The sequence below is a fragment of the Aedes albopictus genome, chromosome 2 (assembly GCF_035046485.1).
Source record: "Aedes albopictus strain Foshan chromosome 2, AalbF5, whole genome shotgun sequence".
NCBI lineage: Eukaryota > Metazoa > Arthropoda > Insecta > Diptera > Culicidae > Aedes > Aedes albopictus.
The window spans coordinates 145,226,197-145,241,557 of NC_085137.1; the positions used below are offsets into that span (position 1 = coordinate 145,226,197).

Genomic DNA, 15,361 nt, shown 5'->3' on the forward strand with positions numbered 1-15,361 from the left:
GAGGAAGAATCCGCAGGTAGTAGCGCAGGACGCCAAGCCAAAGCGTAGGAGGGAAGGTGCCAAGCGCGAGAAAGGCGACGCGATCGTCATCAAGACGGAACAGTCCAAGTACTCGGACGTCTTGAAGATGATGCGAAGCGACGCCAAGCTTGAGGGTCTTGGAGCCGACGTACGCAGTATTAGACGTACTCGTACGGGCAAGATGATCCTGGAGCTGAAGCGCCAGAAGGAGCACAAGGGCGCCGCCTATAAAAGGCTGGCAGAAGAGGTCCTTGGTGAGGGTGTACAGATAAGGGCTCTTACACATGAGGCGACTCTGAAGGTCAAGGACATTGATGAGATCACCGAAGTGGAAGAGCTCGTCACGGCACTGCGGTAACAGTGCGATGTGCAGGTGGCCGCTGTAGCCGTTAAGCTACGGAAAGGCCAGGGACACAGATAGCTTTGGTTCAGCTACCTGTGGCGGACGTCAAAAAATCCGTTAAAGTAGGGAGCAAAAATGTGGGTTGGTTTGTATGTCACCTGACATTCCACGAGCCACCAGAGGTTTGCTTCAGGTGTCTGGAACCAGGACACAAGTCGTGGGACTGCAAAGGCCCCGACAGGCGCAAACTGTGCAGGCGATGCGGCGCTGAAGGTCATAAGGCCCAAAGCTGCATGTGTCCGCCCATCTACATGATCTGTACCGGGAAATCCTCGAACAACAGACATCCGATGGGTAGTCCAAAGTGCCCGGCCTTCAAGAAAGCCGCAGTGAACAACAAATCACAGTGCAGGTAACGCAGCTGAACCTGAACCACTGTGATGCGGCTCAGCAACTGCTTTGTCAGGCGGTTTCTGAATGGGAGACGGATATCGCCATCACATCGGACCCTTACCGAGTAACCGCCGGCAACGGCAACTGGGTCGCGGATGGGACCAGAAAAATGGCGGCGATATGGACGACGGGTAAATACCCCGTCCAGGAGTTGGTGTCTACTACCTATGAGGGCTTCGTGGTCGCCAAAGTAAACAGGGTCTTCTTCTGTAGCTGCTATGCGCCTCCACGGTGGCCGATCGAGCAGTTCACGCAAATGCTGGACCGCTTAACGACCGTGTTAACAAGCCGAAGGCCGGTGGTAATAGCGGGTGACTTTAATGACTGGGCCGTGGAATGGGGAAGCCAGCGGGGTCAGATCCTGCTAGAAACACTGGCCATCTTAGATTTGGCTAATGTCGGTACCAAGAGTACCTTTAGTCGAAACGGAGCGGAGTCAATTATTGACGTGACCTTTTGTAGTCCTGGCCTAACAAGTAGTTCGAACTGGATTGTAAATGATGGCTACACTCACAGCGACCACCTGGCGGTTCGCTACAGTATCGACTACAACAACAGCAGACAGCGGATAGAAGAAGAGGCGGCTAGGCCAAGGCCAAGCCCTCGCAGGTGGAAGACATCATACTTCGACGAAGGGGTATTTAGGGAAGCGCTCCGCCGTGAGCGAAACTTATTCGGTTTAGACGGCGACGAGCTGGTTGCGGTGCTCTCACGTGCGTGTGATGCGACCATGCCTAGGCGAGTCCACCCTAGAAATTGGAGGCCACCGGCTTACTGGTGGACCGACGCGATTGCGGACCTGCGCCGCGCCTGCCTACGGGCTAGGCGGCGGATGCAGCGAGCACGATCAGAGGAAGAGCGAAACGAACGGCGGGTGGTGTTCGCCGCTGCAAAAGCCGCGATTTAGACCGAGATAAGAGCAAGTAAAAAGGCCTGCTTTGAGGGTCTCTGTCAGAGTGCCAATGTGAACCCGTGGGGTGATGCCTACAGGATCGTTATGGCCAAGACGAGAGGTGTGATGGCTCCTACAGAGCAATCTCCAGAGATGTTGGAGGGATCATCGAGGGGCTTGGTACCTGTACAAGATTCTCGGAAGTTACTTTCAGAATCGTGTACTAGTCTACGACACGGAGGTGGGTCGGAAGTGCTTTCACATAACCTCAGGAGTCCCGCAAGGTTCCATCCTGGGTCCGGTGTTATGGAATGTCATCTACGACGAGGTGTTGAGGTTAGAGTACCCAGTGAGAGTGGTGATTGTCGGATTTGCCGACGACATTACGCTCGAAGTCTACGGTGAAACGATCGAGGAGGTAAAGTTGACTACCAACCACTCGATCAAGGTTGTGGAGGCGTGGATGCGGTCCAGGAAACTGGAACTGGCTCACCACAAGACAGAGGTGACGGTTGTTAACAACCGGAAGTCGGAGAAGCAGACGGAGATCAGTGTAGGAGAGTGCACTATCCTGTCAAAGCGCTCCGTCAGACACTTGGGCGTGATGATCGACGATAAGCTTACCTTCGGTAGCCACGTCGATTATGCCTGTAAAAAAGCCTCCACAGTCCACAGCTATTGCGGCACTGTCCCGGATGATGTCCAATAGCTCAGCGGTGTACGCCAGTAAGCGCAAGCTTCTGGCTAGTGTTGCTACGTCCATACTTAGGTATGGCTGCCCGGCGTGGGGCACCGCGCTAAGTACTAAATGCTACCGACGGAAGCTGGAAAGTAGGTACTTACAGGCTTATGTGCCTGAGGGTTGCGAGCGCGTACCGTACCGTACCACACGACGCTCTCTGCGTCATTACTGGTATGGTACCTATCAGCATTCTTATCAGTGAGGACATGGAGTGCTTCGAAATGCGCGGCACAAGAGGCATACGCAGGACTGCCAGGATGGCCTCTATGGTCAAATGGCAGCGCGCGTGGAACAGTTCCACCAAAGGAAGGTGGACTCATAGGTTGATACCGAGGGTAGGTAGTTGGATTAATAGGCGCCATGGGGAAGTTATATTCCACCTGACACAGGTCCTTACAGATCATGGTTGCTTCCGACAGTATCTACACCGTTTCGGGCATGCAGATTCTTCCGAATGCCCAGTGTGCAATGGTTTAGAGGAAACGGCGGAACACGTTTTGTTCGTGTGCCCGCGTTTTCGCACAATGCGTGACCGCATGCTTGCCATATGCGGGGAGGACACAAACCCGGACAACTTGGTCCAGAGGATGTATAGGGATTAGTTTGGCTGGAACGCCGTTTCAACGGCTATCACCCATATCGTCTGGGAGCTACAGAGGAGGTGGCGCGTGGGCTCGGAGAATGGCTAGTTCAGATGCAGTACAAGAGGTGGTCCAGGGGTTCGGAGTCGGCTTTGTAGGTCATACCGGTGCCCTGCAGTCGAGATCGACCCTTACAGCGATTAAGTGGCCGCGGAGAGGAAGTCCCGGTAGCGGTGCTGTCGTGGCGTCGGTATACTGGGTTGGATCCGAGCCCGCGGTTGGAAAGGGGTCCCCGGCAAGGGTCGGGGCAGGTGGAGACGATGTGCACTAGCCCCTCTCTGAAGCAATACCTTCTTGGTGGTTCCGGAGAGACGTAGGGTTTGGCGACCATATGAATGATTTAGTGGGTACGAGGAGAGAGTAGTCCTGGCTTTTACTTTTGTTGTAGAAGACGGCCTCAGCTCCACACTACCCTAACCTTCCTGTTAGGGTGTCTGTTGAGCAGATTATCCCCCTATGGTTAAGAAGGAAAAAAAAAAATAACGTCAACATATAAGGGCTGCTTGTCATCTTTTTTGAATTCTTGGGGTCTCTGATTGAACGTCTAACCCAACTACAGCTCGTAAAAAAGACAGGTAATGAAGCATTCATTTCCCATTCGATCTCAACATCAATTGAACGGAGCTCTTGCTCCAGTAATAATAATCATCTTGAGCCAATACAAAGATTGCTGCTTCCATTGACTGTCAGCTCCTTATCCTTATCCATCGAAGCCATAAGGATCCCTTCAACTTGAGCAGAAAATAATCATCCACTTCAGTCACTCGGGTTGTTGCTGGGTTGGTTGGTTGTTATCGAAGGACAACAAAAACAACGCACCGACAATGGCATTCGTAGAATCTCGATTGGATTAAGCTTCGAGGGTTGCTGCTCAATTGCTGCATCTCAGTTCCAGGCTAGGCCCAGGAATCGTAATGCTCGGAACCGGGAGGAAAATTTGCATTCGTCTTCGTGCACAATGCTAGGAAAGGAGCACTGCAAAAGACAGCGTCACTCGACTCGACATGGTTGGTTGCTGGCTGCAGCCAGCAAGATGTGGTTCTGGTCGTTTTCTTGAAAGATTGGCGGGCAGGGCGGTTCTGACTTGACCCAGGCAACAACAACAATCGAATAATGTCGGCTCGTTTTCGTCGTCGTCGACGTCATCCTCGATGGTGAGTGAGCGAACATGCGAATAAATGTACGTGGGGGTTGGCCGGAAGAGTTGTAGAGCAAATTTTACACAGCATTGCATCCCCATTGTGAATAATTGAACATGACTTATTGGGCCTAACAAAGCGAAAACTCGGCTGGTTGACCCGGGCTCGGGGTTTCATTGTGACAAGCGAACAAATTTCAATTGCAACGTTTACATGGTCGAAGTTGCAGGCAGTTCTTGTGTTCTAGATGAATTTGACATTACTCAGGGCGGTCGGCTATCCATTCGTGATGGAATGTTATCACTGTTAACACTAAACATTTAGCAATGCATAGCACATGTTTGTTTTTACACAAAGCCTCTTTTTTACGCAGGCAGGTTGATGTTATGTAGGTACTTTTATTTATGCACCTTTTTTATGCCCTGCATAAAAAGAGAGAGATCTACTCAGAATCAATATTGTGCAAAAAAAAAATGTAATGCGGGGCTGTCGATAAACCACGTGGTAACTTTTCTGATTTTTTTAACCAACCACACCCCCCCCCCCCCACCCACTTCTCCCCTGTGTGGTCTTTGGTACATACAAAACCATTCAAATTCGGCTGTTCGGGCCCGTATGAAGTTGATCTTCAATATTAACCATCTTCGTACATTAGCTTGCGCGTCCTAGTGCACGTTTAGGGGTCATAATGACCCTAACACACGAAGAGGGTTAACTTCTTTTCTCGATCAGCCTAGATAGCTGTGTAGTGTCGGTAGCGATTGTCTCAATTGGCTAAGAATAACACTACGGACCGCCTGTTCCGGTGGTAAGAGTCCACCAACAGGTGACCCCTAATTCATGGTGTGATGCGGCTTCTTGCTTACCGTGCCTAGGAATGAATGGCTAGGGGGGTCTAATAAAACCCTAACCGCAAACGGAGCCTGTGGAGTACCAGGGCGCCCTCCACAGTATGTAGCCCTTACTGCGCTAACCGGAGCAATGGTGCAGTGGACCTTGTGTTTCTCCGAGACAATCGGCTGCCCTTCTTTAGTCTCACTTGAGGCTAAATAAGGGCGGGATTATGAAGATGTTGTTAATTAGTTTAAATTTTCACCTATATTGTTTCGCATTATGCGATTTACACAGTGTATTCTGTGTATCCTCGCCTTTGGCGTTTTCCAATCGATACCGATCTGGTTTTGTTGCTGCTGTTCTTTGTTGTGCTGTTGTTGCGAAGAGTTTATACTTGCCTAGTTTGGGTAGTGGCTACGGTTAGGATAGCGCAGTTCAATCTTCAGCATAAAAGAACAGCAACAATCAATCTTTGCAGACTTATGCAAAACGGTTCAGTCCATATGGCCTTGGTCCAAGAACCTTACTTCCGTAAGGGGAATTTCTATCTAGGAAACCTTGTGAACCCGTAAACATGAAATGGCAAACTCGCGTGTCATGCCTCGAGCCTGTGTGCTTGTCAACAACACAATAGTTGCTACACTCATCTCTGATCTAACCACCAGAGATGTATGTGCTATCACAATTGATGTATCTGTTGGAAACCTCAACAGGAAATACGTCTATTGTTCGGTTTATTTACCGCATGATGAACCATCCCATACGGATGCTTTCAAACAAGTCATCGCATACTGTTCTTCAAAAGGCCTTCCGGTAATTGTTGGCAGTGATGCTAATGCTCACCATATCATCTGGGGCAGCTCAGACATTACCTTGAGAGGCTCCAGTTTGATGGAGTACTTAAGTAGTACAGATCTTGCATTACTTAACATAGGCAACCGCCCAACCTTCATGGTATCTGCTAGAGAGGAAGTGTTAGACATAACGTTTTTCTCTAGTAGAATTAGTAACGAGCTGACCAATTGGCATGTGTCAGATGAAGAATCTTTATCTGACCATCGCTACATCTTTTTTGAATATTTAAATGTTACTTCGCAAACATTGCGTTTCATAAATCCTCGGTCAGCAAACTAAGATATTTTTAGTGCACTGTTGAAAATGCTTTGACATCCATGTGCCCAACAGAACACGTGCTCGATGAACAAATTGAGATTTGAAATTATGAAAAGAAATCCACGTACTCCGGTGAGACTCGAACTCACGACTCCCAATTCACTAGACGGGCGCTTCTATTCCTTCAAGCTACGGAGTCACTCGACTATCTCCGTCGCCAGCAGGCCTAGAACTGAACTCAATTCCACAATCGCACATGGTTATCTTCTTTTCACAATCCAAACCCCCTTCGGATGGGATTAGATGAACATCTAACACATTGTCTGTTGTGCACATGTATGTCAAAGCGAGAGAGGAAGTTATTTTTAATTGTCGAGAGCTTCGGGCACTGCCTCCCAATCACTTATAGGTATGGCAATTAGTGTGCAGTCGGACTCTCGACGGGTCGGTCCTCGGTCCTCAGTCTTATTCACTTGGTAGACACTGCACCGTTTTTCAGGCCGAAATCTTTGCTCTTATGTGCGGAGTGCAATCAGCACTTCAGCAGCACGTAATGGGCAAAGTTACTTCTGTTCAGATAGCCAGGCTGCTATTAAAGCCCTTCTTCGGCCAACTCCAGGTCGAAGATAGTTGTCGCTTGTCGAACCCAAATCGAGGAGCTGAATTCAGCATACGCTGTTCACCTTGTATGGGTACCTGGTCATTCTTCCATCGCTGGAAATGCATTGGCTGATGAGTTAGCTCGCACTGGAGCATCACATGACTTCATTGGCCCTGAGCCAGCTATTCCGATATCGAAGTGTTGGGTGAAGCTTCAGATTCACACCTGGGCTGCTACTCAACACAGACAATACTGGAATAGTTTGGAGTCATGTCGTCAAACCAAATTGTATTGTACTGAGCCATCTCCAAGGGTGGCAAAGTATCTTACAAATCTGTCAAAGCAGAATTGCAGCATTCTGGTCAAAACATTGACTGGCCACTGCCGACTCAGCTATCACATGGCGAATATTCAGCAAGCTGATTCATTTGCATGTGATAGCTGTGAATTCGATTATGGAACTTTGTATCATTTGATATGTAACTGTCCAGTTTTTTTGCGCAACTGCGTTTCCGAGTATTCGGTAAACACTTATTAAGTGAAACTGACTTCAGAGACCTGAATATTCAGGATATTCTGTTGTTCTTAACCCGCTGTGGTAAAGAGCTATTGGATCTCTTTCACTTTATGCGTTATTACAGTGCCCTTTTCAGGGCGCTGTTTGAACCCATTGTGGTACGCTTATGCGTTAGTATCCTCTTCCAGGGTACTTTTCCTATTTCTCTACCTGTCCTTATCCCCATCCTTATCCTTATTTCCTTCCTTTTCCCTCAGATAGATTATGAAATAGGCTATTATTTTGGCGGTGGCCCAAATGTCTCAAATGGAGGATAACGTGCCTCTGGAGCCGGCCTTCTGATACCTGATACCTGATACTTGGATTGTCCGTCGTAAGCGAAAAAATAACAAAAAAATGTTCCTGGAAGCAGTGCTGAAAATTTCATTTCGTCATATCTAAATTCAACCACTTACAGCTCATTTTAGAAGCTGAACCTGAGAATATGGTGTATGCAAAACTTGTGCGGCTAGACCAGTTCTGCAAGAAAGTCACGGGAAAAATGCTATTTTTCGAATATTTGATGTAAATGTCACGGACTACCTTTGAAAAATGCCAAATGATATTCACCGTGAATATCATTGGGATTTTTAGAAAATAGTCCGTGACATTTACCTTAAATATTCGAAAATTAGTAGTTTTTCCGTGACTTTCTTGCAGAACTGGTCTAGCCTCACAAGTTTTTCATATACCATATTCTCAGGTTCAGCTTCTAAAATGAGCTGTAGGTTATTGAATTTGGATATGACGAAATGAATTTTTCAGCTCTGCCTGGAAGATCAATTTAACAACATGTTTTGTTAGATTCAAAAACAGCTTAATAACAATGAATCTTGCAGTGAATTTGAAAACTTGTTATTATTGTGTTATAGTTCATCACGTATTTGAACATTCTCAAAAGAAGGATAATAACAAAACTTGGTCTACAACAAAGTATATTATTGAAATGTTATTTTATTATGATCAAATTATTAAGATGAATCTTAATAATTTGATCATAATAAAATATGGCCGGAACAAATCCCATTTTCTTCTTTTGTCACAATACTCGTTGACTCGCCAAGGGGGAGGAAGATAAATAATGAATGTATTCGATGAAAAAATACCCAAACAATTCGGCAAAATCTATAAACTTATCGGATTTGTTAAGAAATTTTTTGAAAATCTCTGATTTCAACTAAAATTTTTAAAATTTCTTGAATAATTTATTGGTGTCCCCCCTCAAAATGTTGAATTTCGACCAAAATTTTCCGAGGGGGCGGTGACAAAAAAAGAAAATCGAAATTTGTGTCAGCCTAAGATTGTCCAACAAAATATGTCATAAAAAAGTAATACTTTGATAAGTGATTAATAACAAATTATGATATCAAAACATGCTATGTGAGTCTGAAGTTATGAATTTGATATTCTCCTCTGCTCCCGTAACACCGAGAAATAAGTCCTGTTTAATGAAGTTTGATGACGAATAGGTAAAAGCAGGATGCAGCAAATTGAACAATATTCAACCTACTTCATCGAACAGGACTATACCTACTGTTGTTGGGCTTCTGGAAGAAATGTATTTTTGGTTTAGATAGTATAAAACTTCCGTCAGTAGAGATTCTATAGTTCGTGTAGCACAAGAGTTCAATTTAAACTCGTACTGCTTACTTGCATCAATTCCTTAAATTATCAAATCGTTCAACTGAACTTCAGTTTGCAACCAGCACCCATCCCCACCGTATAATCCGTCACGAATGACACTTTTCCACCCCGTGCAACTGAACCTACCTGAAACCTGCAGGGTAGCGTTCCGGCTTCTGGCCACTCCAAGTTCGTTGCGGGCCTCGCACCAGTAGACACCGGCATCACTTTCGCGACGTGAGTGCACAACCTGGAAAATTAGAAAGCAAAAAAAAAATGTGAAAGAGATTCATCGTTGTTGGTTGTTGTTGCTGAAGGCAGGTGGCATCGTCCTTCGTCCTGGGAGGACAGGTTTGATATATTGAAGGTCGGAATGAGTTTTTCTGGGTGGAAACACGGAAACCAGCCGATGTAAATCTTCTAACGACCGAGGAAATATAAAATCGATCAGAAAATCCACTCTGCCTAAGAAAAGGGATTCCAGTTATGTAGGAGCTATATTTCAGCATCAAGTTACGTCAGTACCGCTCAGTGATGGTGTCCTATAAATAATCGGAAAAGGGTTTCCTCGGGGATGCAAAAAAAGCTGAGGATGAGGTCAATGCAGAAACCGTGAGCTAAGAGAGCTGCTACAATTCAGTTTCAGACATTGTTCCTGTGAGTGAAGGAGTTCCCCGCGTATAACAATCCCTCGGAAAATTCACCGGACCAGATTCAGAAGGACGACGGCAAAAAGATGCATCCTCCGCGCGTGCATCTCATCTTTCACTGGCCGCCACGCCGGCCGCGGTGCGGCGTGATGGTGTGGCAACATTATGACTTCCTTTGCATCGGTCGTCCCAGTTTTTAGTGCACCCTGAAAGCAAATGATTTTATTACCCAAGGCGACAGTTAAACGGAATTACTAAGAGAGAGATGGAAACTGGTGCACTCGGCTTGCAGCTCGTTGCAATATTTTTTTTTTCTCAGGACTAGAACCAGAACCAGAACACACTTGCCCTGGGATGGAATCAGTGGCGGCGATGGTGAAAGCCACGGGCAAACTATACTGCAACAGTGGGTTGGGTAGGTACTGGCAGGACCATAAGAGTTTTCCATTTTTTATGACGAGCTCCTCGACTATGGCTGGTGTTGGTCCATCATTCATATGGAACAGGAAGACAAAAAAAGTGGGTTCCTTTTGGAGCAGGCAAACTCTATCGGAATGGTCCTCGTTCGCCCGCTGCATGCAAGCTATGCTACTTTGCATAATTCAGATCAGCTTCGCAGGAAATGTGCGCATCAAAATTCATATGGATGAGAAGCTATATGACGTCGCGTCGTCGGCACCGAGATATCACCCAAGCTGGGATTGTATCATCTATCAGGATGATAAAGATTTAGAGTTACGGTGCTGGAAGTTTGTTTCCTTGGTAACAGATTTACACGTGTAAAAAAGTGTTTTTTCTTCATAATCTAATCATACTGGGCCAGAGAACAATGATTGCATGATACATTTCTGGAGCAGTCCGTGGATGAAATCCTGAAGAAAATGTTAGAAGATGAAGAAGAAGAAACTCTTAGAAGAGTTCTACATAAATGGATGGAGGAATCCTTGGAGGAATTTCTGAACAAATCTTTGGAATAATTGTTGTAGAATTCTTCGGAGGAATTCATGTAGGATCCTTGCAGTACTTTTTGAAGGAATTCATCGAGGAATTCCAGTACAAATTCTTCGAGAATTTTCTGAAGCCATACTTGGAGGCCCTCTTGTGGAAGTTCGTGAAGGAACTTTTTGAGGAATCGCGTTAGATAACTTTGGAGTAATTTCTGTAGAATCCTTTGGAACTACTCCTAATGGTCCTTGGAAAAAAATGGAAATGAATACTTCGAGAACTTTTAGAAAGAATTCTTGGAGAAATGCTTGAAAGTGTCTTTTGACGCATTTCTGAAGAAATTCTCAGAGGCATTTGAAAAAACCCTGCAAATTCCAGAATTCTTCGAGGTATTCCTGATAAAAATCTGTGAAGAATTTTGTGGATAAATCCTCAGCGGGATTTTCAAAGGTATACATTTATTTGTTTACAAATTCTAAATTGCTTTTTTTGTTTAAGAATGATGAACATGTGCACCACGAAGCGATTGATTTCCAAAAACTGCTCCGCAATTCAAATTGTCTGCAAACCCCTGTTCTGGAGGAACGCTTTAAGGAATGTCGCTTCGTGGTCGTGCGGCCAGTGTCACCAAGCATTTAGTCGCATAGTGCTGAGAAGCGTGGGTTTGATTCCAACCGTAGCTGTCAGGAAAAGTTTTCGGCTGTGCCACTGGCGTTGCATGCTAGTCCGTTGTCTAGTGTCGTGCTTCCCTCAAAGAGCGAATAGCTCACTGGAAGCATTAAACGTGTCCGTGTTTAAAAAAAAGGAATTGCTCAGGCTATTGGGTTTGAAGGAATTCATGAAGAATTCCTTTGAGAAAATTTAGAAAAATGTCTGAGAGATTCCCTGGAGAGAACTCCTAGACGAACACACCGAGAAACTAAAAAAAAAATGAATAACGTGGGGGAAAAGTCGTTGATGAATTTCTTGCAAATTCCCAAGAAAGTTCCTGGAAGAACTTCTGAAAAAACTTACGGAAGATCTTCAGAAGGTTCTGGAAAAAATCTCGAATGACTTGTAGAAGAAGTCCCGGGAAAACTGCTGGAAGATTCCGTAGTTGAACTGTAATAATAATCACCAGAACCACTTTTGGATGAATTCGCGGAAAGATTATTGGGAGATCCAATTGGATTTCTGGATGAATACCTGCAGGGAAATTTCCATCAACTTCATCAGAAACAGCTGAAAAATATTCCGAAATCAGTTTTGGTAGAATTCCAGGACGAAAGCATTTAGGGAGGGATTTCTGGAAGAATTCCAGGAAGAAATTTTGGAAAAATTTCAGGAAGAAATGCAGGGAGAACTTCAGGAAGAAATTCTGGAAGAATTTCCTGGGGAATTTCTGAAACAATTTCCGGAAGAAATATGGAAGGAATTTCAGGAAGAAATTCTGGAAAATTTCAGGGAGAATTTCAGGTAGGAGTTCTGGAATAATTTCCGGAGGGAATTGCAAAAAAATAAGAAAGAAATTCTGAAAAAAAAATCAAAAAAAAAATGTTGGAAGAATTTTAGGAAGAAATTCTAAAAAAAAATTTCAGAAATAAAATCTAGAGGCATATTAGCAAGAAACTTTGGAGGAATTTCAGGAAGAAACTTTTAACGAATTTCAGGAAGACATTTTAGGAGAATTTCAAGAAGAAATTTTGGAAGAATTTCAGGAAACAATTTTGAAAGAATTTCTGGTAGAAAGTCTGGAAAAAATCAGAAATAATTCCCAAAAAGAATCCCAGAAATTCTGGTAAAATAATAGTTGGAGAACCTGTGAAATAATTCGTGGGAAACTTCTGGAAAAAAAATCATTCATCATTGCTGGATTTTTTTTCAATAACTCTTGTTCTTCCTTACTGATAAACTCATGATAGAATTCTAGTAGGGATTTTCAGAAGAATTTCCGGATGCATAGTACAGAAGGACCATATGAAACATTTTAAAAGAAAGTTTTCTCAGCATTTTCCGAAGAAATTCTGCAAAAACTCCCAGATGGAAAAACTTTAGGGAGAATATTTGGAGGAACTTTTGGATGAATTGACAAAAAAAGATACCTCTGGAAGAATGCCTTGAGAAGCTATGTATGAGAATGTTTCTGGTGCAAATTTATTAGAAGCTGTTTATTAATTGTTGAAGAATTTCAAGGGCAAATTTTTGGTGAAAATCTTAAGAGAAAGCTTCGTTGACCTTAATTGTTTTACAAATATTTATGTTCTTGTGGAGGGTTAATAGAAATGTCGAGAGAATGGTTTGTTTACAAAATCTCATTTACTTCTACAAAATTTCAAAAGACAAAAAACTTCATCTATATATTTTCTTAGGAAAGTAACTTTTTACAAAATAAATATAATGTTAAACGGTAGAATATTGTCTCATTAATCAATCTGAAATTTTGCACAGTTGATGTGAGGCTATTGGTTTTGGTATAGAAATGATTTGAAGTAATCGAGAGCGATGTCAAAGGCAAATATAAAAACACTGCAGTAGAAAGGCCCCAAGTAACAATGGTAGCTGAACAGTGAGAGTCAAAGCTGAACAATGGTTGGTTAATGGTGCCAATAGCTGTATAAGCCGTAAGCTGAACATCTAGTTGAAAAGTAGCTTGTTGAGTTCACAAAGTATCTTTTGTTCAGCTTATTATCGTATGCTGAGTATCACACTCGATAGAAGATTATCCAACTTCTCTATATCCATTTATCCAGCCTTTCTACATCATTGAAAGTTATGCGCTAGAACTCTTTTATTCAGCCTTTAATGATAATAACAAACTATCAGTGAGAAAGTTGTGCGGATCACAGTAATTCACAAAAATGGATGGTAAATCTAAAATAACATTCATAAGGAATGGTATTTATTACCGCAATTTGAAAAAAATGAAATGTAGAAATGTAGAAAAGTGTTGAAGACCATATTCTCTGAAAATAAAGAAAAAGATTTTGTCGTCTTCGATCACCGAACGATGGATTTCGAACCTGCTGCACAGAATTCATAAATCCGGATCAAGTTGGGGTTGCTCGAATTGCAGGGTCTGCACGCTGTGTGTCTCTTCTGAGGGTGATTAAGCATGATCGTGACTCGGTGGACAGATGTGATGATTTTCCTGGGTTGGTCATCATTTCATTAAAGTTGGCTTCCAAGATTTGTTTCGCAGCTCCTTTGGTTCGGAACTTTTTTACAGGGAGTGGTTGCGTGGAGTCCGAATCAGTGTGACCAGACATTTCCGCCACCTTAGCTTCCGCTTCTGCGAACGTCTTAAAGGACTTTCGTTTCAGTGTGCATGGAATTATGTACCATTTTGAGGACGGGGCTGACGACCGGTCTTTGATGAGAGTTGCGGCATTTTTGTCTGGCCACATCAAGACGCTTCCGTTGACCCAACGTTGAGGCACGATAGAGATGAGGGTTTTTCCGCGTTCTACCGTTTCGACAGCGGCGAAACAACCAGCGTTCTCTAAAAATAGATAGCAGACTCTTGTTATCCACACCATGGAATATTAATTATGAATATTTACCTGTATTTCTGTTCATTTTCTCTGACTGCAGCGGTGTTTGACGATAACCGAACCGAGCACTGAACTGTAAACAAAACAATGATGTTTTGACAGCAAATCAATGCATTCGTAACAAAGCACTTCCATCGCTTATTCATCCTCAACACAGCCTTTGTTCAAAATTGTTCAACCTTTATTCAGACACGGCGGTATCTAGCTTGTTCTTTCACAAATCACTAAGCTCGTACCATTTCAGGTGGAGTAGATGCTAAAGTAAGTGACTATGAATCAATGCACCGAAGTTCAATTCTCAATTATAATCATCATTTATATATTTCCATTTCAGCAACTATGAACTACTATTCTACATCTAGACCAAGAGTCCTGGCAATTCTGGCTTCAATTCTGTGGGACTAATTCTGATTTTTTTTTGGTAGTGCTGCATAAGTGATGATTAATTGCTGAACTATAGATGATTAAGCGACTCCGAAGCTTCAACTGATCCTTGTCTGTTCTATAAATAGAATCATAAATCATTTCCATTTGCTGAATAATTGCTGGATTAAGGCTGAAAAGCGTTCTTCGCTCCGATATAAGCGCTTCTTCAACCTTCATCCAGCTTCATGGAGAGCTCAAATCAGCTTATGGCTGGATAAAATCACCAAAATTGGGTGTATAAGAGCTGAACAAATGTTTACAGTTCTTTTGCACAGCTTTTGTTCAAATTAAGGCTGATTAGCATAAGTTAGAGAAGCGCTTAATCAACATCAAATTGTTACCTGGGGCATCAGCGAAGTGGATATGATTTTCGAAACGTAAGGAAGGATGGATAAAAGAATATGCGAAGGTTGTTTTCTTCCCTAACTTAGAGAGTGAGAAGGCTTCAGCAGTGTCCGACATACCATTTGACAAAAAAAAATCCAAAATATGTAAGAATGTATAAGAAATATGAGTAAACACAACTAATAAAACAGCTGAAGGGAGGTGTAAGTTGAGGTGTAGCATTTAACAACTACGGTCAAATTCTATAAAGTCGCCCAAAGTCACAACGGTTTGTCTTGATAGAAGAGTTTCAACCCCTATAACCAAGTCTCTCTCTCTTCTCTCTTCTTGGCGTAACGTCCTCACTGGGACATAGCCTACTTCTCAGCTTAAGAACTGTTCATTAAAGAAAGTGGACACCTGTTTTTCAATATAAAAAGTGTGTTTTCGAAGAAATCCATAAGTTTATTTTTTATAAATGACATTTAACATACATGTGGCCAAATTCACGTGAGTTTGAACATTTAC

General features: G+C 43.5%; 1 protein-coding gene across 1 annotated transcript in view; it reads right to left on the minus strand.

Annotated features, from left to right (window-relative positions):
* The window catches only part of LOC109421075 (roundabout homolog 2-like), a 379,914-nt gene that overhangs the window by 97,376 nt on the left and 267,177 nt on the right, over positions 1–15,361 (minus strand). The window contains exon 3 of the mRNA XM_029858753.2: positions 9,106–9,208. Coding sequence (XP_029714613.1) covers positions 9,106–9,208 — 103 coding nt within the window. The remainder of the gene's footprint in view (positions 1–9,105; positions 9,209–15,361) is intronic.